The sequence below is a fragment of the Macaca mulatta genome, chromosome 9 (assembly GCF_049350105.2).
Source record: "Macaca mulatta isolate MMU2019108-1 chromosome 9, T2T-MMU8v2.0, whole genome shotgun sequence".
NCBI lineage: Eukaryota > Metazoa > Chordata > Mammalia > Primates > Cercopithecidae > Macaca > Macaca mulatta.
Window position 1 is genome coordinate 77,454,964 of NC_133414.1, and position 24,223 is coordinate 77,479,186.

The following is a 24,223-nucleotide window of genomic DNA, read 5'->3' on the forward strand; positions in this document are numbered from 1 at the left end:
GCAAGACTCCATCTCAAAAAATAAAAATAAAATAAAAATAAATAAAGTAAATAAATAAATGGGTATGGAATGCTTTTATCAGGTGATAAAGTTTTGCTATTAAAGAATGCTGGTGGTTGCACAACATTGAATACACTAAATATAAATACTGCTGTATTGTATACTTTAAAATGGTTAATTTTATATTATGCAAATTTCACCTCAGTTTTTTAAAAAAGGGATTCATAAGGTATATTTACTTTTTGTGCTTCCCAGAGCCAAAATTTTTTTTTGGAGACGGTGTCAGTCTCACTGTGTCACCCAGGCTGGAGTGCAGTGGCGCGATCTTGGCTCACTGCAACCTCTTCCTCCCAGGTTCAAGCAATTCTTCTGCCTCAGCCTCCTGAGTAGCTGGGATTACAGGCATACACCACCACACCCGGCTAATTTTTGTATTTTTAGTAGAGACAGGGGTTTCACCATGTTGGTCAGTCTGGTCTCGAACTCCTGACCTCAGGTGATCTGCCTGCCTCGGCCTCCCGAAGTGCTGGGATTACAAGTGTAAGCCACCACGGCCGGCCAGAATTTCATTCCTTTTTGAGGCTGAATAATATTCCACTGTGTATATATACCACAGTTTGTTTATCCATTCATCTGTTGATATACATTTGGGTTATTTCCATCTTTTGGCTGTCGTGAGTAGTGCTTCTGGAAACATGCATATACATGTATTTGAGTCCCTTTTTCAATTCTCTTGGGCATATACCTAGGAGTAGAATTGCTGGGTCATATGATAATTCTATGTTTAACTTTTTGAGGAACTGCCAAACTGTTTTTCACAGTGACTGAGTCATTTTACCTTCCTAGCAACAATGTATGTGGGTTCCAATTTCTGCACATCCTGGCCAGCACTTGTCATTTTCCATTACTTTGATTATAGACAGTTTAGTGGGTGTGATATGGTAACTCACAGTGGTTTTGATTTGCATTTCCCTAAGTGACTAATAATGTTCATGTGCTTGTTAGCCAGTTCTGCTTGTTAGCCATTTGTATTTCTGCCTTGGAGAAAAAGTCTATTCAAGTCCTTTTGTCTGTTTTTGTTTTTGTTTCTTTGTTTGTTTGTTTTTTGAGACAGAGTCTCACTTTGTCACCCAGGCTGGAGTACAATGGTGTGATCTTGGCTCACAGCAACCTCTGCCTCCCGGGTTTAAGCGATTCTCTTGTCTCAGCCTCCCGAGTATGTGGGATTACAGGCGCCTGCCACCACACCCAGCTAATTTTTATATTTTTAGTAGAGATGGCATTTCACCATATTGGTCAGGCTGGTCTTGAACTCCTGACCTCAAGTGATCAGCCTGCCTCAGCCTCCCAAAATGTTGGGATTACAGGCGTGAGCCACCGTGCCTGGCCCCGTTTCCCATTTTAAAATTAGGTTCAACTGGGTTCTGTAGCTCACACCCATAATCCCAGCTATGCAGGAGGCTGAGGCAGGAGGATCACTTGAGCCAGGAGTTTGAGGTTACAGTATGCTGTGATTGTGCCACTGCAGTCCAGCCTGGGTGACAGAGAAGACCCAGTCTCTTAAAAAATAAAAAAAAATTGGGCCGGGCGCGGTGACTCACGCCTGTAATCCCAACACTTTGGGAGGCTGAGGAGGGCGGATCATGAGGTCAGGAGATTGAGACCATCCTGGCTAAAACAGTGAAACCCCGTCTCTACTAAAAATACAAAAAAATTAGCTGGGCATGGTGGTGGGCGCCTGTAGTCCCAGCTACTCAGGAGGCGGAGGCGGGAGAATGGCATGAACCCGGGAGGCGGAGTTTGCAATGAGCCAAGATCGCGCCACTGCCCTCCAGCCTGGGCAACAGAGCAAGACTCTGTCTCAAAAATAAATAAATAAATAAATATAAATTAAAAAATGAAAATATTAGATTGTATATTCGTTGTTGAATTGGAAGAGTTCTTTGTATATTCTGGATACTAGACCCTTATCAGGTAAATTACTTGCAAATATTTCTGCCATTCTGTAGGCTTCTTTTCACTTTCCTGATAGTGTTCTTGATGCACAAAAGTTTTTTAATTTGATGAAGTCCAGTTTATTTCTTTTGTCGTCCATGTTTTTGGTGTCATATCAGAGAATCCATTGCCGAATTCCAGGTCATGATCTATTTTGTGTTAATTTTTTTATATGGTAGGAGGTTGTAGTCTATCTTTATTCTTTTGCATGTGGGTATTCTATTGTTCCAGCATCATTTATTGAGGAGATTGTCTCTATTGAATGGTCTTGCCACCTTGTAGAAAATCACTTGGCTGTAGGTGTGTGGGTGTATTTCTGGGGACTCAATTTTATTCTTGCCATTTGCCTTTGTAAGGGCAGAGTTTCTTGTTTTTCTCCCTTTGATAACAGGATCATGGGGTTGACAGCAGCATTTTCCAGAATCCTAAAAAGCTTCATCTCACTATTGGGATGTTGGTGCTTTTGAGTGAGGAAGAGATCCAGCAGACATGTGAGATGCTGCAGAAGTGTAAAGAGGAATTCATTAAGTGAGTAATCCTCAGGGATGGGGTTGGGTGGTTTACCTGGGCTGGCTTCTTTTTGGTGTTACAGACTCTTTTTTTGAACTAGAGGGTGTACGACATGGGAAGGATTCATGCGATTCGATGGAGCCCACTCAGGTAATCTAGGCTAACCTCTCATATCAGAATCTGTAGCCTTAATCACATCTACAAAAGTCTCTTTGCCATGTAAGATAGAATATTTATAAATTCCAGAGAGTGGGACATCAACATCTCTGGGGGTCATTATTCTGTCTACTATAGTAACCCAAACATTATAACACGATTCTCTGGAAAGTCTTCATTATATTTTAGAAACACTGACTTTCTTTTTTTTTGAGACAGAGTCTTGCTCTGTTGCCCAGGCTGGAGTGAAGTGGCGCAGTCTTGGCTCACTGCAAGCTCCGGGTTCACGCCATTCTCCTGCCTCAGCCTCCCGAATAGCTGGGCACCCGCCACCACACCCGGCTAATTTTTTGTATTTTTAGTAGAGACGGGATTTCACTGTGTTAGCTAGGATGGTCTTGATCTTCTGACCTTGTGATCCGCCTGCCTCAGCCTCCCAAAGTGCTGGGATTACAGGCGTGAGCCACTGCACCCAGCCTCTTTTTTTTTTTTTTTTTTTCAGTACAAATAATTTTATTTGATTCAGCAAGAATTTAAAAAGATAAAGCCTTTTAAAATTATTATTATTATTTTATTTATTTATTTATTTATTTTTAGAGACAGAGTCTTGCTCTGTTGCCCAGACTAGTCTCAAACTCCTGGTCTCAAGCAACCTTCCTGCTTCGGCCTCCAAAAGTGCTAGGATTACTGTTGTGAGCTGCCATGTCCAGCCAGTTCAAAAAGGATACCAGAAATAGTCTAAGCAATCTGTTTTGACTCAGGGAAAGCATTACTGTTCTGAGGGCAGAGTTGTTACTCTTTTTTACTGTAAAATTTTAATTTACACATACATCTGACATAACAGCTTTATTTCAAAGAACCATATCTTCCCGTATTTCCCTTTACTTTCTTCCTTTTACTTAAGACTGACAAAGGAGAGAAATGTGAAAGCCAATTCACTCAAATAGTTTTTTTATTCCATTCTTGTAGGCAGGCCCCATGCTATTCTAACATGGCCTTGTAGAAATGGTTTACCTGGTTCATTGGATAGAACAAGGTAAAAGGATCTAAAATTTTTCTCTAGTTAGGTTGTATATGAAACTGTGTAGCTGGGTGTGGTGGCTCACACTTGTAATCTCAGCACTTTGGGAGGCCGACGCGGGCAGATCACGAGGTCAGGAGATCAAGACCATCCTGGCTAACGCGGTGAAACCCTGCCTCTACTAAAACTGCAAAAAATTAGCCGGGCGTGGTGGCAGGTGCCTGTCGTCCCAGCTACTTGGGAGGCTGAGGCAGGAGAATGGCGTGAACCCAGGAGGCGGAGCTTGCAGTGAGCCGAGATGGCGCCTCTGCGCTTAAGCCTGGGCGACAGAGCGAGACTCCATCTCAAAAAAAAAAAAAAAAAAAGAAAAAAAAGAAAAGAAACTGTGTAATACAAACACTTTATGGGCCAGTTATCCTTTTCCACTAATTGTTTTAAAGATAAACTATTTTTCTTGAGCAAGATCATAATCTGATAGGGTTTGCAGTCTCCTATCCTTTCTGAATCTGAGAGAGCAAAAACACTTCTTGTCATGTTCTTTGCTCAGTAACAGACATACCTGTTTTCTTTAGATCTTACCTGAAATGCAAAATAATTTGGTGTTTGTCATTAGATACTTGCCGTTTCCCTTGTATAAAGCAAAACATTATGCTTTATTTTACAAAGTAGGGCAGTTTTACCTGGTTTAAGGATCAATTCTGATACTTTAACTTGTTTCCAGTTTACTTTTTGCTAAACTAAACTGAAAGCTGCTGCATTTCCTTGGCTGCCATTGGGATAATCTTGCTAAGAAAAAATTTAAAGGTAGATAAAATATTTGTTTAGAGAAGTATTTGTTCTTTTTACCTTTTGAAAATCAGGTCACAGGTTTTTAATCACTGAAGCTTTATCCTAAGCTGTGGGAAGATTTAGCTGAGTTCCTCCCTTTTATGTCTCTTGGTGCCTTTTGTGACTAAATGCCAAATCGGAGCCCTTTAAGCATGTCAGAGTTAGTGTGCCTAGGGAATAAAGAGCAGTCTTAATAGTTCCTCAGAATTTTTGACATGACAGTATGAAAACAGTAATTGTAGTTTTTCAAATTCAGCAAAGCTTTTGAAATAGGACAAAGTTACCCTGCCAAAAATCTGCAGTGCATGCAAAAATTTGTTTAAAGATGCTCTTTTTAAAAAGCTGGAAAGATGTGGAACCAGCGAGTAAAATAAAGCAAGCCTCCCCAACCTTCTTCTAATTTCCCCCGTCACATGCATTTGTTTAAAAAGTAAAAAGTGCAAAACCGACTTACTTCTGAGAAGAGACAACTTCTTAAAAAAACAAAAAGGGCACTTCTGTTAAAGCTCTGGCAAGTAAATCAGTGAATTGGATCATTGAATTTTTTCTTGCTCTTTGACCTTAATCTTTGTGCTTGGTATATACTTAGAAAAAAAAATTGTAAATAATGACATTTCTAACCTGAACCTTTTATGGTGTAGTGGTCCCAAATTAAAATATGAAAGGAAAACACTGAAAAATGAACAGACCTGTACATAGTGTGCTGTAGTTTAATTTGATGGTTTTTAAAATTGAAGGATTGAAATAAATGTGGCTATATTGGAATTTGATTTAAACTGTGGTGCTATATGGCTATATTAAAGAAATGAGTAGTTGAGTATTCGTTTTAAATTTGGGGGTAGTTTTTTAATTTGAAGGATGCTATAAGACCAAAAACAGGATTTTTGTTTCAGTTTTTCAGTGAGAGGCTTATGTAGCTCTATAGATTTTGAATGAATTATTCAGTGTTTAGTAAATTCGGAAGCTCCGGCTGTGTCCCTGTTGACTTTTCTTTGTGAGATGTAGGACACAGACCGTGCACTGGCTCTGAGTATGGAGTCTGACAGATGTGTAGCTCTTCTTCAGTCCCAGCAGCACCCTCCTGTGCCTCAGTTTTCCCAGCAGGTCTGACGTCAAACCACAGAAGTTTAAAGGGACTAGAAAGAGGAGAGAAAATACCCATGAACAAACGTTAATGCCTGATTATTGCCTCACGTGGCATCAGTTGGAAAGTAATTTGCTTACTGGTGTCCCAGATGTAATTGTTTGGCCACCAAGACAAAGTGTTTATCGGGCAAACCATTGGATTTCTGTCCTGCTCTTTAATCTCCCTCTTGATAAATCTTAGGGGTAGGTTGAAAGAGTTTGTGTTTCTGCTCATAAAGCAGGCTTTGGATCCTGTTTCGTTGTTTCTAACTTTTTTTTGTTTTTAGTACCCCATCTAATTCCAAGTATTTGAGGTAGTTAAGAGGACATGTATACAAAAGAAATGTTACAGTCAGAGATTTAGAAACCATAAGGATGGTATAGGGAGAAAATTCTACCTGAAAATCAAGGTAAGATAGTAATTGTACTTGAGCATTAAAGTTTGGTACTATTTTCTGACACCAGTGTACTTGAACTAAATTACAAAAAGAAGCACACCACTTATTATAGTTCTTGTCTGATAAAAAGCAGTATGACAATTTTTTTTTTATAGTTTAAAAAAGTTTTCAGTTGTGGTAAAATACAACATAAAATTTGCCATCATAACCATTTTAAGTGCACAGTTCAGTAGTGTTAAGTACACTCAGGCTGTTGTGCAGCCAACCCCAGTATAACAGTTTTTTCAGGAGAGTAACCTTTTCTGGTTCTCAGTCTGTCAAAAGTTTGTCATGTAAATCTTAATAAAGAATGCTAAATGATGATGGACAGTGTCTTTAACAGGAATTTTGCAGAAGATAAAAACATTGTTCTTATGGGTCTTTCTTCTGTTGACCCTAGAAATTGCAGATGTAACATTAAATATAACCCATTAAAAACATTTTAGTGGGAATCTAAGCCAATGGTGTGATGCTTTCTGGTGATTTAACTATGCAGGGTGAGAGCTTTAGAAATGGTGGGGGATGTATATTTAGTGTGAAACTTTTCTTCAAACAGACTTTTTTGACTTCACTTTGATAGGATTCAGTGGCAATCTTTCAAATTGAATTCTTTGGCTAGTGCTTGGAATGGAGATATATTGTGTATTGATTGAAGCTACATACCTCAGATGACAGTTCAGAGCTTGGCTTGTGTTTTGAAATGTTTCACTTCTTATTAGAGGTGGCTATAGGAAGACTTATTATGATCGGGGCTGTAATTTTTCTTAATTAGAAAAAGCATCTGGGCCAGGCGCAGTGACTCAGGCATGTAACCCAAGCACTTTGGGAGGCCAAGCTGGGAGGATTGCTTGAGCCCAGGAGTTTGAGACCACACTAGGCAACATGGAAAGAAAAGTATCTGCCTAAAATAGTTGAGTTACTAATTTCGTACTGAGAAAAGTTTTGGTCTTATGCAATAATAAGGCCTTGAAGTGTTAAGGGAATCTTTACTATTAGGATTCCTAGGCTACAAAGCATCCCCATGACCTGGGTTCAATGTCAAGACAACTTTTTTTCCAGCTGTCTTTTGATTGATCCTAAAATCTCTTTTTTTTTTTCCTTTTTTTTTTTTTGAGACAGAGTCTCATTCTGTCACCCAGGCTGGAGTGCAGTGGTGAGATCTCTGCTCACTGCAAGCTCCGCCCCCTGGGTTCACACCATTCTCCTGCCTCAGCCTCCCGAGTAGCTGGGACTATAGGTGCCCGCCACCACGCCTGGCTAGTTTTTTGTATATTTAGTAGAGACGGGATTTCACCGTGTTTCTCCGTGTTAGCCAGAATGGTCTCAATCTCCTGACCTCGTGATCCACCCGCCTTAGCCTCCCAAAGTGCTGGGATTACAGGTGTGAGCCACTGCGTCCGGCCTGATCCTTTTGTTTTTAAGGCAGCACCACATTTTTACTTAATGACAATATAGCATGTATATTATACTGTTCTTGCATTATTGCTATAAAGAAATACCAGTGACTGGGTAACTTATAAAGAAAAGAAGTTTAATTGGCTCACAGTTCTGCAGGTTTGCAAGAAGCATGTTTGGCTCCTGGGGAGGCCTAAGGAAGCTTCATTTATGGCAGAAGGTAAAGGGGATCAAGCATGTCACACGGCAAAAGCAGGAACAAGCAACAGAGAGTGGCAGGGGAGGTACCATACACTTTGAAACAAGTAGATTTTGTGCGAACTCAGAGTGAGAGCTCATTTATCACCAAGGGGTGCCCCAAGCCATTGACGAGGTCTGTCCCCATGATCCCAACACTTCCCACTAGGCCCCACCTCCAACATTAGGGATTACAATTCAACAGGAGATTTGTGCAGGGACACATATTCAACTAATATATCAGCCTGTGACCATATTCTTCTCAAAATTGTCCAGAACAGCTTCCCCCTTAAAACATCCATTTAATGTTTACCAGAGATTTATTGAACACCCATTTTGTATAAGGCATGGTGTCAGATTTTGAGGATATAGATGTGGATAAGATGGAGAAAGTGCCTATCCTCCTGGGGTTTGGAGAATACTGTGCAGTGAGCTGATTTTTAATTGGGTTTCAGCATGGCACAACAAGGCCTTTTCTGGTTGGAGTACAAGTTTCTTTAATAAGGGGCCCAGGAAGAAAACAGGATGATGGAGCTTTACTTAACACAAAGGTAATACATGTTAACTTTAGGAAAGCCAGTAATTATAGATACACAAAAATAAAATATCACTTGTAATCTTACCACTTAAAAATAATTACCATTAACATTTTGGATACATATATGTATGTTTTTCCTTTGATGTGTAATTTACTTACAGTAAAAATGCACAGATCTTAGGTGTAGTTGATGAGCTTTGACAAAATGTCTATACCTGTGCAACCTCACCCAAATCAAGACGTGGAACATTGCCATCACCCCATGAGGGTCCCTCATGCCTTTTTCCAGTGACTTCACTTCTCCCAGAAGCAACCTCTGTTCTGATTTCTATTGCATAGATTTGGTTGGTTTGTTTTTTAATGTCCTCAAATAGAATTATTCAGTATATACACTTTTGTTTTGGTTTATTGTGGATATTTTTTAAAATTTTAACTTGTTAATGGATAATACATTTACATAGTTCAAAAATTTAAAGTTGCAAAGGATATGCAGTGCAGTTTCTCATTCATCAACCACCTGCTTTCCTCTCTAGAGGCAACCAGTGTGTCACTTTCTCTGTATCCTTCCAGGGATTTTATAGATGTGTAAACAAATATATATAACATATATTTTTTCTTACCTCCATCTTGTGTACAAGTAGCATAGCATGCACATTGTTGTAGACCTTTTTTAAAACTTAGAAATATAATTTATTATATCAGTTTTATATATTATTTTATATCAGTTTTTAATCAGTTTTTTATATCTTTTTATATCAGTACCTAAAATCTTCCTTAGTCACATGTATAGTTTATTTATTGCTCATAGTTATTATAGTTTATCTAATCAGTACCATGTTATTTGACTTTTAGTCTGTTGCCAATCTTTTGATACTCGAAACAAAACTTTATGCCTCATTTAAAACCATATGCATAGGCCAAGTGCAGTGGCTCACACCCATAACCCCAGCACTTTGGGAGGCCAAGGCAGTCTGATGGCTTCAGCCCAGGAGTTCGAGACCAGCCTGGGCAACATGGCAAAACCCAGTCTCTACTAAAAATACAAAAATTAGCCGGACATGGTGGCACACGTTTGTAATTCCAGCTACTTGGGAGGCTGAGGCACAAGAATCGCTTGAACCTGGGAGGTGGAGGTTGCAATGAGCCAAGATCACGTCACTGCACTCTAGCCTGAGTGACAGAGTGTGACCCAGTCTCAAAAACAAAAACCCTATGCATAAATTATTTCTCATAAATATGAGTCTATTCTTACTGCATCATGCTAAGAGGCACATATTTGTCTGGTTGTTTCTTTTACTGTTAATATTCAGCTTGGTCAGTTGGTTCAGGTGTGGTCATGACCATTGTTTATAGAGCTCCTCTTTAGAGAGGTCACTTTATATTTCCCCCAGCCTTTTGCCCAAGTTTTTAGCAGCCATTGGTGATCATTGTCAAGATCTATTATTATTATTTTTTTATTATTATTATTTTTGAGATGGAGTCTCACTCTGTCGCCCCGGCTGGAGTGCAGTGACATTATCTTGGCTCACTGCAAGCTCCGCCTCCTGGGTTCACACCATTCTCCTGCCTCAGCCTCCCGAGTAGCTGGGACGTCAGGCACCCGCCGCCACACCTGGCTATTTTTTGTATTTTTAGTAGAGATGGGGTTTCACTGTATTAGTCAGGATGGTCTCGATCTCCTGACCTCATGATCCACCCGCCTTGGCCTCCCAAAGTGCTGGGATTACAGGCATGAGCCACCACGCCCGGCTGAGATCTATTATTTTATCAGGGGTTGCAAGATTCTAATTTCATTGTTCTTTCTGCATTTACTAGTTTTGGAGTTCTTCTGTAAAGGAGAACTTTATCAGCAGTTACACAAGTTGATGTGTAACTGAATTCATAATTGTTTCCTTAGGATGGGCTCCTGGAAATGGAATTGCTTGGGGAAAGGGTTTTTATTGAAGAAGACTTCTCATAAATATTGACAGATTGCTTGTAAAGATGTGATATCAGGCTGAGGGCAGTGGGTCATGCCTGTAATCCCAGTACTTTGGGAGTCCGAGGCGGGAGGATCACCTGAGGACGAGAGTTCAAGACCACCCTGGCCAATATAGTGAGACCCCATCTCTACTAAAAATACAAAAATTAGCTTGGTGTGGTGGCAAGCACCTGTAGTCCCAGCTACTCAGGAGGCTGAGACAGGAGAATCACTTGAACCTAGGAGGCGGAGGTTGCAATCCGAGATTGTGCCATTGCACTCCAGCCTGGGTGACTAGCAAAACTGTCTCAAAAAAAAAAAAAAAAATCCTTTGCCCACTTTTTGATGGGGTTGTTTGTTTTTTTCTTGTAAATTTGTTTGAGTTCTTTGTAGGTTCTGGATATTAGCCCTTTGTCAGATGAGTAGATTGCAAAAATTTTCTCCCATTCTGTAGGTTGCCTGTTCACTCTGATGGTAGTTTCTTTTGCTGTGCAGAAGCTCTTTAGTTTAATGAGATCCCATTTGTCAATTTTGGCTTTTGCTGCCGTTGCTTTTGGTGTTTTAGACATGAAGTCTTTGCCCATGCCTATGTCCTGAATGGTACTACCTAGGTTTTCCTCTAGGATTTTTATGGTATTAGGTCTAACATTTAAGTCTCTAATCCATCTTGAATTAATTTTCGTATAAGGAGTAAGGAAAGGATCCAGTTTCAGCTTTCTACTTACATTTCTCAAAAGAAGACATTCATACAGCCAACAGACACATGAAAAAATGCTCATCATCACTGGCCATCAGAGAAATGCAAATCAAAACCACAATAAGATACCATCTCACACCAGTTAGAATGGCGATCATTAAAAAGTCAGGAAACAACAGGTGCTGGAGAGGATGTGGAGAAATAGGAACACTTTTACACTGTTGGTGGGATTGTAAACTAGTTCAACCATTATGGAAAACAGTATGGCGATTCCTCAAGGATCTAGAACTAGATGTACCATATGACCCAGCCATCCCATTACTGGGTATATACCCAAAGGATTATAAATTATGCTGCTATAAAGACACATGCACACGTATGTTTATTGCGGCACTATTCACGATAGCAAAGACTTGGAATCAACCCAAATGTCCATCAGTGACAGACTGGATTAAGAAAATGTGGCACATATACACCATGGAATACTATGCAGCCATAAAAAAGGATGAGTTTGTGTCCTTTGTAGGGACATGGATGCAGCTGGAAACCATCATTCTTAGCAAACTATCACAAGAACAGAAAACCAAACACCGCATGTTCTCACTCATAGGTGGGAACTGAACAATGAGATCACTTGGACTCGGGAAGGGGAACATCACACACCGGGGCCTATCATGGGGAGGGGGGAGGGGGGAGGGATTGCATTGGGAGTTATACCTGATGTAAATGACGAGTTGATGGGTGCTGATGAGTTGATGGGTGCAGCACACCAACAAGGCACAAGTATACATATGTAACAAACCTGCACGTTATGCACATGTACCCTAGAACTTAAAGTATAATAATAATAAATTAAAAAAAAAAAAAAGGCCAGGCGAGGTGACTCACACCTATAATCCCAGCACTTTGGGAGGCCGAGGCAGGCAGATCACAAGGTCAGGAGATCGAGACCATCCTGGCTAACATGGTGAAACCCTGTCTCTACTAAAAATACAAAATAATTAGCTGGGCGTCGTGGCAGGTGCCTGTAGTCCCAGCTACTTGGGAGGCTGTGGCAGGAGAATGACATGAACCCGGGAGGTGGAGGTTGCAGTAAGCCAGGATCGTGCCACTGCACTCCAGCCTGGGCAATAGAGCGAGACTCCATCTCAAAACAAAACAAACCAACCAAACAAACAAAAAAATAAATAAAGATGTGATATCAGTTTACACCTCCACCTTTATTATATGAGTGAAACGCTGTTTGTAACTTGTTGAAATAGTAGAGATGGGCACCTGAGAGATGAGCCAAGATAGTAAATGTCTTTATGGATCAGAACTGTCATCTCTTGACTTTCTCTATGAGACCGTGCTAATAAACTGGTATTGGGATAAATATAGTGTGACATTGGAAATACTTTCCAGTGTTTTCCAATTTGTGTGCATTGAAAATTTACTAATTTTGAAATTAGAAGGGCAATTAGATAATGTTAGGGAAAAAACACAACTACTATGTTTTTGTACATATGTAAGTAACATACATATTTGACTATGTATATTAACCATGTTTCAAAATATAATAGCCCTCTTAGCTTAAACAGTTACAGATATCTTAATGCTTTTTCCTTTGCAGTGACATTTCTGGGGGTAAACCCCTAGAAGTGGAGATGGCAGGGATAGAATACATGAATGATGATCCTGGCATGGTGGATGTTCTTTACGCCAAAGTCCATATGAAAGATGGCTCCAACAGGTATGTTTCTGGAATGCTGCTTTGTTTCAATCAAGAGGTACCTAAAATCATCTTCAAAAGTTTGATTAATTTTGATTCCTTTTCTTTGAGTTCTTATTGTAAAGAACATGTTAATTATTTCTCTCTCTCTCTTTCTTTCTTTCTTTTTTTAATAATCTCCTGGAAGAGGAATTTGTTGTAGGAAAAAGTATCATACTTTAAGTCTGACTTTTAGGATGGGGGTCTTACTATGACCAAGCTGATCTCAGCATCCTGGGCTCCAGGGATCCTTCTGCTTCAGCCTCCCAAGTGGCTGTGACTATAGGTGCGCACCCTGCACCAGGCTAATCTGGTAGCTGCTGAGTTACTTGGGTAACGGGTGTTGATAGTTAGTCTTTGTGGAACTCAGTGGTTCCTTTGTGTTTTCCAGGATAAGAGGCAGGAAGGATGGCATTTTAGAATATGAGTTTCAAACGTGATGTAATGCGGTTGTAGTGGATACCAGGACAAAATGGGGATGAAAACGTTACCAACTTCATAGGGTTATTAATCTTAATTTTGGCTGGGCGTGGTGGCTAATGCCTGTAATCCTAGCACTTTGGGAGGCTGAGGTGGGTGGATTGCTTGAGCCCAGGAGTTCAAGACCGGCCTGGGCAACAGAGTGAAAGAAGCTATCTATAAAAAAAAAAACAAAAAAACAAACCAAAAACAAAATTAGCCAGACATGATGGTGTACGTGTGTAGTTTTAGCTGCTTGGGAGGCTGAGATGGGAGGATCACCTGAGCCTGAGGAGGTCAAGGCTGCAGTGAGCCGCGATCACACCACTGCACTCCAGCCTGGGCAACAGAGCGAGACCCTGCCTCCAAAAAAAAAAAAAAAAAAAAAAAAAAATCGGCCGGGTGCAGTGGCTCACGCTTGTAATCCCAGCACTTTGGGAGACTGAAGTGGGTGGATCATGAGTTCAGGAAATCGAATTCACCCTGGCTAACATGGTGAAAACCCATCTCTACTAAAAAAATACAAAAAATTAGCCAGGAGTGGTGGCGTGCGCCTGTAGTCCCAGCTACTCAGGAGACTGAGGCAGGAGAATCACTTGAACCAGGGAGGTGGAGGTTGCAGTGAGCCGAGATCGCGCCACTGCACTCCAGCCTGGCAACAGAACGAGACTCCATCTCAAAAAAAAAAAAAAAAAAATTAAAAAGATTAAATTACTTAAAATGCTTAAAATAGTGCTTGGCACACGCTTACATTATCAAAACATCAAAAAATGTTTACTTTTTTTTTATTATACTTTTTAAAGTTCTAGGGTACATGTGCACAATGTTCAGGTTTGTTACATATGTATACATGTGCCGTGTTGGTTTGCTGCACCCATTAACTTGTCATTTACATTAGGTATTTCTCCTAATGCTATCCCTCCCCCAACCCCCCACCCCATGACAGACCCCGGTGTGTGATGTTCCCTGCCCTGTGTCCCAAATGTTCTCACTGTTCAATTCCCACCTATGAGTGAGAACACGCGGTGTTTGGTTTTCTGTCCTTGCGATAGTTTGCTCAGAATAATGGTTTCCAGCTTCATCCATGTCCCTACAAAGGATATGACCTCATCTTTTTTTTTTATGGCTGCATAGTATTCCATGGTGTATATGTGCCACATTTTTTTAATCCAGTCTATCATTGATGGACATTTGGGTTGGTTCCAAGTCTTTGCTATCGTGAATAGTGCTGCAATAAACATACGTGTGCATATGTCTTTATAGTAGCATGATTTATAATCCTTTGGGTATATACCCAGTAATGGGGTCACTGGGTCAAATGGTATTTCTAGTTCTAGATCCTTGAGGAATCGCCACACTGTCTTCCACAATGGTTGAACTAGTTTACACTCCCACCAACAGTGTAAAAACGTTCCTGTTTCTCCACATCCTCTCCAGCACCTGTTGTTTCCTGACTTTTTAATGGTCACCATTCTAACTGGTGGGAGATGGTCTCTCATTGTGGTTTTGATTTGTGTTTCTTTGATGGCCAGTGATGATGAGCATTTTTTCATGTGTCTGTTGGCTGCATAAATGTTTTCTTTTGAAAAGTGTTCATATCTTTTGCCCATTTTTTGATGGAGTTGTTTGATTTTTTTCTTGTAAATTTGTGTAAGTTCTTTGTAAATTCTGGGTATTAGCCCTTTGTCAGATGGGTAGATTGCAAAAATTTTCTCTCATTCTGTAGGTTGCAAATGTTTACTCTCTTTAATTTTTGTTATTACCACACCTACGTCCCTCCCAGCGATTCTCAGTCTGCAGTTGAGGCAATTTCTAAGGCTGGCCTTGGCATCCAGAGCCATTTCCAGTGTTAATGTCATTTATTAGTTGAATGGAAGCCTTTGGTGAACAGAGAAGCCCCACATGCATTGGAAATTTGTTTTTGTGTGGTCTTTTTATTTAGGGCAGGGTAGAAGAAGGTTCACACTGAGCCAGAAACCTAGAGAAAATCTGATTCTCTAGGCAGGCTCCCACATTTATTTGCTTTATTTGATGGTGAAACGTTATCTCTACTAAAAATACAAAAATTAGCTGGGCATGGTGGCGGGTCCCTGTAATCCCAGCTACTCGGGAGGCTGAAGCAGATAATTGCTTGAACCCAGGAGGCGGAGGTTGCAATGAGCATAGATCACGGGTGGGCAACAGAGTGAGACTGTTCAAAAAAAAAAAAAAAGAAAAGAAAAGAATGCATTATTAGCAATAGAGAAGGCTATTATATATGATAAAGGGTTCATTTTACCAGGAAGATACACCAGTTCTAAACCTGTATGAGCCTAATAGAACAGCCTCAAAGTAGATTAAGTGAAATTTGTATAGTTAATTTTTTATTAGGGAAAAACTGAGAAATCCTTCATCATAGGAGGAGATTGCAACCTATTTCTCAATTATTGGTAGATCAAGCAGATATAAAGTCAGTAAAGATACAGAATATTTTAACCATGAACAATTTTCATCTAATAGTCATCTCTGGAATTATATGCCCAGTAATTAGAGAATTCATATTCTTTTCAGGCACATGGAACAGTAGAAAAAAATTGATTACATACTAGATCATAAAGTAAGGCTTAATACATTTTAATGAGTTGGTATCTTACATATTATACTTTCTGACCAGAGATAAAACAAGGTTACCTGCAGTTACCAAGTTATTAGGAAATAATAAGGGAGTTTGAGGCGTGGTGGCATGCATCTGTAATCCCAGCTACTTGAGAGGCTGAGACTGGAGAGTTGCTTGAGCCCAGGGGTTTGAGGCCGGTCTGAGCAACAGCGAGACCCTGTCTCTTAAAAAAAAAAAAAAAAGAAGAGCGAGTTTAGTAAGGTGATTGACTATAAAATCAGTCTAATAAAATCATTTGGTTTTCTGTATACCAGCAGCAAACAGAAAGCATCATTTAAAGTAAAACACATTTATAGTAGCAACAAAAATTTTAAGGAAATTAGGAATAAATATGACAAAACACATTTAATACCTTTTTTTTTTTTTTTTCCTGAGACGGAGTCTCACTCTGTCACCCAGGCTGAAGTGCAGTGGCACCATCTCTGCTCACTGCAAGCTTCACCTCCTGGGTTCACGCCATTCTCCTGCCTTGGCCTCCCGAGTAGCTGAGACTACAGGTGCCTACCACCACGGCCGGCTTATTTTTTGTATTTTTAGTAGAGGTGGGGTTTCACTGTGTTAGCCAGGATGGTCTCAATCTCCTGACCTCGTGATCCACCCGCCTCAGCCCTCCCAAAGTGCTGGGATTACAGGCGTGAGTCACCGTGCCCAGCCCATTTAATACCTTTTTGCAGGAAATTATAAATAAATTGAGAGACTATATAAATTGTATGCAGGTGTATACTACATGTGTAATGGAAACGAAGTATCAGGAACAGGATGGGGAAGTATTTAAAAGCCACTGCACTCCAGCCTGGGCAACAAGAGTGAAACTCTATCTTAAAAAAAAAAAAAAAAAAAAAAAAAAGCCACTACTGTAGTCCAGCTAAGAAGCAAAGAAGGCCTGAACTAGAGTAGTAGCAACGAGAATCACGTGGTTGCAAGAATAGTGAGATCTGGCCGGGTGCAGTGCCTCACACCTGTAATCCCAGCACTTTGGGAGGCTGAGGCGGACAGATCACCAGAGGTCAGGAGTTCAAGACCAGCCTGGCCAACATGGTGAAACCCCGTCTATATGAAAACCAAAAATTAGCTGGGCATGGTGATACATGCCTGTAATCCCAGCTCCTCTGGAGGCTGTGGCAAGAGAATTGTCTGAGCCTAGGAGGTGGAGGTTGCAGTGAGCTGAGATTGCACCACTGCACTCAAGCCTGGGCAACTGAGGAAGACTCTGTCTCTCAAAAAAAAAAAAAAAAAAAAAAAAAAATCTGCTGGCTTTGGCAGTTTTCTGAAAGTAGAGGGTAAGAATAAGATGAATATGAACTCTTATGACTAAGCTGGTTCCTCTCAGGAATGCAAAGATGAATTAGGAACAGAAAATCTAATACACTATCCTACTAAATGGGTCAAATTAAAAAATAATATCTAAGTGCATGACTAAAAGACTTTGGATAAAATTTAATATTTTTAAAAACAACTTTCAAAAAATAAAAATAGGTATTGTCTAATATGTCTGTTTTAAATTAGCAATCATATTGAACAGTAATATACTAGGTTTATTCCCATTACAATCAGAAAACACGATTGCCTACATTTATCATTAATATTAAACTCATTGTTCTGAAAGTTTTGGCTAATACCCCAGCTACAGAGACAATTTTTAAAAGTACATAGGTGTTGTGTGGGAAAATGTTTTTAAAAGACCAAATGGTCATTATTTGCAAATAAATAGCATTCTACTAAAAATACTTGTAAAAGCTTTAACATTGATAAGAGATCAGTAAAAGGGCTAACAAGCAGTCAGACAAAAGATAAATATCAAAAAATAGTTTAGTACCTACAAACTGGTACCAGGCATTGTACCAGATTCCACAAGGGAAACAAAAATGGGTACAATGGCCCTTATCTTAGGGAGCTTAAATCTATTCAATAATTCATCTGTTACAAGGAAGGGTAATTTTAAAAATAGAAGAAAACTAGGTAGATGTTTGTTAAGAGGTATGAGGTCATTGCTGGTAAAAGTACAAATTAATATAAGCTTTCTAGAGAGCATGTTGGCCTTTTACTCCCAGTATTTTGTTTTATATTTCTTAGACTTGCTGATTCTTCCTGTAGAAATTTATCCAATGGAATTAATCAGAAATATGTACAAATATATGGATTTTCATATAATCCCGATTACAGTATTGTATATAACAGTAAATACTGGTGGCAGTCTAAATGTTCATCAACATCAAATTGATGGAAAATAAACTATAGAACATCTGTAGAATAGAGAATACTGTGGGTTGACTAAACATTATATCTTGGGAAAGTATTCACTGTAGATTACAATGTGTTAAAAAGAGATTACAAAGCAATTTGTATACTGACTTCCCCCCATCTCAAAAGTGGGAAGAGAGAGCAATTAAGTCAGTTAGCCTGGTTACATAAACAATTTGCCAGTCATTATTTCTGAATAGCAAGCAATGTTTTTCTTTTAGCTTGTCTGATGTATGTATGTGTGTGTATGTGTGTATATAGTGTATATCTGTATGAACAATTTGATGTTATACTTGGTATACTTGGCCAGGTCCAGGTTAGTAGTAATTAGTGTGTGCTTGTAAGTGGTAGAATTGTGGTTTGACCCCGCTCTGTTTGACTGTAAAGCCTATGCTTATGGGACACAAAGAGGACATTTAAAATAAGTGGATATAGTCTACTCTTCTGAGATGTTTGGTGAAAAGATGAGAGAGGTAATTATGTGTGCATTAAATTCCACAATGGTGCAGCAGCCCAGCATCACTATACATAGTTTGCCATCTTCTTTTCATAGCCAAGCTTCTTTTTACATTGTTTTTGCCTATAAAAATAAAATCTTACAGATGGGTGAAGTGAAAATTAAACAGTTCCTTTTCCCCCTCCTCCGACTCTTGAGTTTTCTTCCCCAGAGCAAATACTGAGAGTCATTGTCTATGCATATAATTTTACGTAAATTGATCACATTACACATGTATTTCTGCAGTTCTTTTCTTGTGAAATATAACCTAGACGTTACTTTTATGTTAGTGAATATAGATATTATGAAATACTACTGCATCAGTCTAAGCAATAGCTTGTGTACCATAGGACTTTGCTTAAAAATCTTTCATTTCTCATCATCTTTTGAATTCATAATCCTCAGTCTAGCATTCAAGATTTTCCAGTATGACACCATACTGGATAAAGCTTTATACTTCAGCTTTATCTCCCACTATCTAGTCCCTGCCCTGGGCCCCAGCCTGCTTCATTATTGGTGGATGATCCTTTGTGTCTTTGTTAATACTGTTTCTTGTGACTGAAATTTCCCTTATATTACTCCTCTTTTGTCCAAATGCTATTTCTCTTTCTGCTTGCCATCCTTTTTTCTTTCTCTTAAGTAGACTGTAAGATTTTTGGGGGCAGGGAGTATGCGTTATTCAGCTGCCTTTCATAATGCATGACATAGATGTTCAAAGAACGTTTGTTATTTATTCATTCAACTGACACATAAAAATGCATTGAGTGCAGTTAGCTTCTTATCCTAAGCCCATCCTCCTTGTAACCTATTCTGGTCCTACAATCTCTTCAAATTTTAAATTACCCAAACACTCTGTATTGCTTATGTCATTACCAAAATCTACTTTATAGTCTCATATAAAACTAACAAAAAATTTATCTTGGTAGATTGTAGATCTGTTAATAACAAAGACCGTCTTTGCTTAGTTTTTATTCTTGTAGTCACTAGGATAATGTCTGTACACAGTGAGCACTCAGGAAGCATTAATTGGATGGAGCTGAATTAAATTGGGAAACAAAAGCCTGAAATTTGCACTTTCTAGGCAGTCAGTGATCATTCTGCAGCACAAACTCCTTATCTGTAAAGATGGTCCTGGAATGCTTGAGCTTTGTAGCATTTACAGGCCTTTAAACTAAGAGCTTAGATTTAATGCATTATTAACTGGCTTCTGTTTTCAAATCCAAAGCACTAAGTGATAAAGCTGCTTAAGAATAATTCATTCCTTTTTTCATAGCAACCCTATGTTATTTTTAATTTACTTATTAGGAAGCAAAGGCATAGAGAAACTTTGTGACTTATTCATAAACAGGAAAGGATCAATCAAGTAAGAATTGATCAATGAAGTTAGAAATGGCCGGGCGCGGTGGCTCATGCCTGTAATCCCAGTACTTTGGGAGGTGGGCGGATCACAAGGTCAGGAGATCATCCTGGCTAACACGGTGAAACCCCATCTCTACTAAAAAATACAAAAAATTAGCCGGGAGTGGTGGCAGGCACCTGTAGTCCCAGCTACTCGGGAGGCTGAGGCAGGAGAATCACTTGAACTGGGGAGGCGGAGGTTGTGGTGAGCCAAGATTGTGCCACTGTACTCCAGCCTGGGCAACAGAGTGAGACTATCTAAAAAAAAAAGTGACATATTGTCAACCTGAAATTTAGTGATTATGTCCAAGTACCCTTAAGCTCTCTTAATAGAATTCCAAAATATTTGCTATCTGTGAATTCATTCATGAATGCATATGAAGACTGTTGAGCACTGATTATGTGCCAATTAGGCATTAGTTTAGGTGCAGAGATAGAACAGTGAATAAGACAAAGAGCCAGTCTTCATGGAGTGCACAGTGAATTGAAAACAGAACAAGTCGGGAGTGGTGGCTCACACCTGTAATCCCAGCACTTTAGGAGGCCAAGGCGGGCGGATCACCTGAGGTCAGGGGATCAACCTGGCCAACATGGCGAAACCCATCTCTGCTAAAAACACAAAAATTAGCTGGGTATGGTGGCGAGTGTCTGTAATCCCAGCTGCTTGGGAGGCAGAGGTTGTAATGAACCAAGACTGCGCCACTGCACTCCAGCCTAGTTGACAGAGTGACTCTGTCTCAAAAAAAAAAAAAAAAAAAAAGACAAAGAGAAAGAAAACAGCACAGGCTGCCTGTAGACTTGGATTCTGGTTCCTCTGTCACTGACTGAGCAACCCAACCTCTCTGCATCATTTCCTCCTGCGTAAAAAGAGCAGGTTACACTAGAACTTTTTAAAGGACATTAGTCCCTTCAAAGTTTTGAGTCTGTAAATTGTCAGAAATCCTAGTTTTCCAGAAAGACAAAGGTGGAAACTTGATTTCTTTCATGTGGTCTGTTTAGTTTACTTACGCCAGTATTTCGTGCTTCGTGTTTCATGTTCAGTTTTATGTAGCTGAACTCCCTGTCTACTTTTTTTCTTTAAGAGAAGAAGCGGGAAAGTGAGGAATTATTCTGTTGTGATTTGTAACTGAGGTGCAATTTGTGGTGCATGGTTATATTCGGACCTAAGTTATATTTAGAAATATTATGGTTCAGCCAGGCGCAGTGGCTCACGCCTGTAATCCCAACACTTTGGGAGGCCGAGGCAGGTGGATCATTTGAGGTCAAGAGTTTGAGACCAGCCTGGGCAACGTGGCAAAACCCTGTCTCTACTAAAAATACAAAAATTAGCCAGGTGGTAGTGACGCACGCCTGTAATCCCAGCTACTTGGGAGACTGAGGCAGGAGGCTCGCTTGAGCCTGGAAGGCAGAGGGTTGCAGTGAGCCAAAATCGTGCCACTATAGTCTAGGCAAGAGAGTGAGACCCTGTCTCCAAAAATAAATAAATAAATAAATAAATAAATAAATGGAAGAAAAAATATTATGGTTCTGCGATGGTGTTAATCAGAAACTTTTAAAACTAGTTTACCTGAAAATTTTTTCTGATTAGGTAACCTCACCGTCTATAGATATACACTTAACACAAAAAGGTTAAGTGTTTATCTGTGCATGGTGAGGTTATGTTTTCCTTTTTATGCTTTTTGGTACTTTGCATGTATTCTATAATGAGCTTGTATTATTTTTGTAATTGGAGAAAAAGATTAAGATAAGTATATAAGGAAGCACAACATCTCTCTTAACTGGTTTCCAGGCTTTTAGGGTTTTTTTGTTGTTGTTGTTTTTCCTTATGCTTCTTGCTTTTTTTTTTTTTTTTTTTTTTTGAGATGGAGTCTCGCCCTGTCACCCAGGCTGAAGTGCAGTGGCGCAATCTTGGCTCACTGCAACCTTGACCTCCCGTGTTCAAGCTATTCTCCTGCCTCAGCCTCCCAAGTAGCTGGGATTACAGGCATGCACCACCGCACCCAGCTAATTTTTTGTATCTTTAGTAGAGATGGGGTTTCACCATGTTGGCCAGGCTGGTCTCGAACTCCTGACCTTGTGATCCGCACACCTCGGCCTCCCAAAGTGCTGGGATTACAGGTGTGAGCCACTGCGCCTGGCCTGTTTCTTGCTTCTCAAAAACTGTCATTGATGACCTGGCATGGTGGCTCACACCTGTCGTCCCAGCACTTGGGGAGGCCAAAGAAGGAAGATCGCTTGAGGCCAGGAGTTCAAGACCCACTTGAGCAATATAACGATACCCCGTCTCTACAAAAAGTTTTTTAAAAAAATTAGCTGGGCATGATGGCATGCACTTGTAGTCCCAACAACTTGGGAGGCTGAGGCAGGAGGATAGCTTGACCCCAGGAGTTCAAGGCTGCAATGAGCTGTGATTGTGCCACTGCACTCTAGCCTGGGCAGCAGAGTGAGATCATGTCTCTTAAAAAAAGAAAAACAAGAACAACAGCAAAAACCAACCGTCGGTTTCCTATGGCCTACCAAATAAGAGTCCAATCCTGCCTGACCCATGGGGCCTTCATAGCTTGGCTTCAGCCTGCCCTTCCCTTTCTACAGATTTTCTCCAGTCCTTGAATGGATTGTGTTCTTTGACATTCAATCTCTCAATTACTCAGGACAAAAATTCTTTTAGAATCACCTTCACTTCTTTGACTCCCTTATACCAGGGAATCTCACTTCTCACCACTTCCAGTGCCACTGTCCCAGCCACCTGCGTGATTGCCACAGCCTCCTAACTGCCTTCCTGCTTCTATCCTGCCTCCACTGCTATCTGTCCTCCACACAGCAGCCAGATGATGTCAGTCTTCTGCTAAACACCCTCCAAAAGCTCCCACCTCACTCTGTAACTACTAAAGTCCTTCCACGGGCCTGAGAGCTTCAGGTAACCTGGTCACATCGCTCCGACCTCGTTACTTCTCTCTTTCTAATTTCACTGAAGTTTCACTACTGGCATCCTTTCTGTTCCTCAGTCCTCCTGTGCATATGCCTATCTCAGATATGTGTATTTGCTGTTTCCTCTCTCTAGAATGCTTTTCCCTCAGGTCTCTGTCAAATGTCATTTTATCAGGGAGACCCTTCCTAATCACTCTACCTAACATAGTGCACCTATGTTAGCTGCACTATGGTCAGCAGAGTGAGATCACACTCTACTCCCTCTCTGCCGTTTCACCTCCTTCAAGGCACATGGCACCCCGAGGTGCGCGTGTGTGTTTGTTCATTCCTCCTACCGGAATGTGAGCTGCACAAGAGTGGGGCTTGTTTTGTTCACTGCTGTGTTCCTATCACCTATGACCACACCATCCTTTGAGGTCTTGTTCTGTCCATTTACCCTATTGCCTGGTTTCCTTTTCTTTCTCTGTTGGATAATTTCTTGTCAGTAAGCATTTTCAACGTTTTCTCCTCATTGAAAACACACACAGCCCTCACTCAACTCCTATCTTCAGATTCCCCAGGTATTCATTTCTCTCTTTCCTTTCAAGTTTCTGGACAGAGTTATGTGCGCTTCCTGCCTTCCCTCCTCTCTGGCTCCTCCCTTGGTCCTCCGTCACAAGATTTCTATCCCCAGTATGCCAGCAAAACTGCTCTGATAGAGGGCTCTAATTGTGAGAAACAAGGAGGCATAGTTTTGCTTTTTTTCTTTTCTCGAGTATTGTACTGTACGGTTATTCCTTTTTTCCCCGTTGTAATTCCCATTTCAGCGTCTCTGAAGTCTTCCTGCTCTTATTTCCTCATCCTTATTGGTTGTCTTTGCCGATTCCCAGGTGGCTGGGACAGTGGCACTGGAAGTGGTGAAGTGAGATTCCCTGGTATAAGGGAGTCAAAGAAGTGAAGGTGATTCCAAAAGGATGTTTGTCCTAAGTAATTGAGAGATTCAGTATCAAAGAACGCAATCCATTCAAGGACTGGAGAAAATCTGTAGAAAGGGAAGGGCAGCGATGAAACAGAAAGGCAGGCTGGAGCCAAGCTGTGAAGGCCACGTGGGTCAGGCAGGATTGGACTCTTACTTGGAAGGCCATGGGAAACTGAGGGTTGTTTTTTGTTGTTGTTGTTTTTCTTTTCTTTTCTTTTTTTTTTGAGACGGGGTCTCCCTCTGTTGCCCAGGCTGGAGTGCACTGGCAAGATCTCGGCTCACTGCAAGCTCCGCCTCCCGGGTTCACGCTGTTCTCCTGCCTTAGCCTCCTGAGTAGCTGGGACTACAGGTGCCCGCCACCGCGCCCGGCTAATTTTTTGTATTTTTTTTTAGTAGAGACGGGGTTTCACCGTGGTCTCGATCTCCTGACCTTGTGAT

General features: G+C 40.5%; 1 protein-coding gene across 5 annotated transcripts in view; it reads left to right on the forward strand.

Moving 5' to 3' along the window:
• ASCC1 (activating signal cointegrator 1 complex subunit 1) overlaps positions 1–24,223 on the forward strand; it is a 115,354-nt gene that overhangs the window by 51,743 nt on the left and 39,388 nt on the right. For all 5 annotated transcript variants that reach the window (NM_001194904.2, XM_015147354.3, XM_077945283.1 and 2 more), the window contains exons 6-7: positions 2,387–2,523; positions 12,512–12,631. In NM_001194904.2, coding sequence (NP_001181833.1) covers positions 2,387–2,523; positions 12,512–12,631 — 257 coding nt within the window. The remainder of the gene's footprint in view (positions 1–2,386; positions 2,524–12,511; positions 12,632–24,223) is intronic.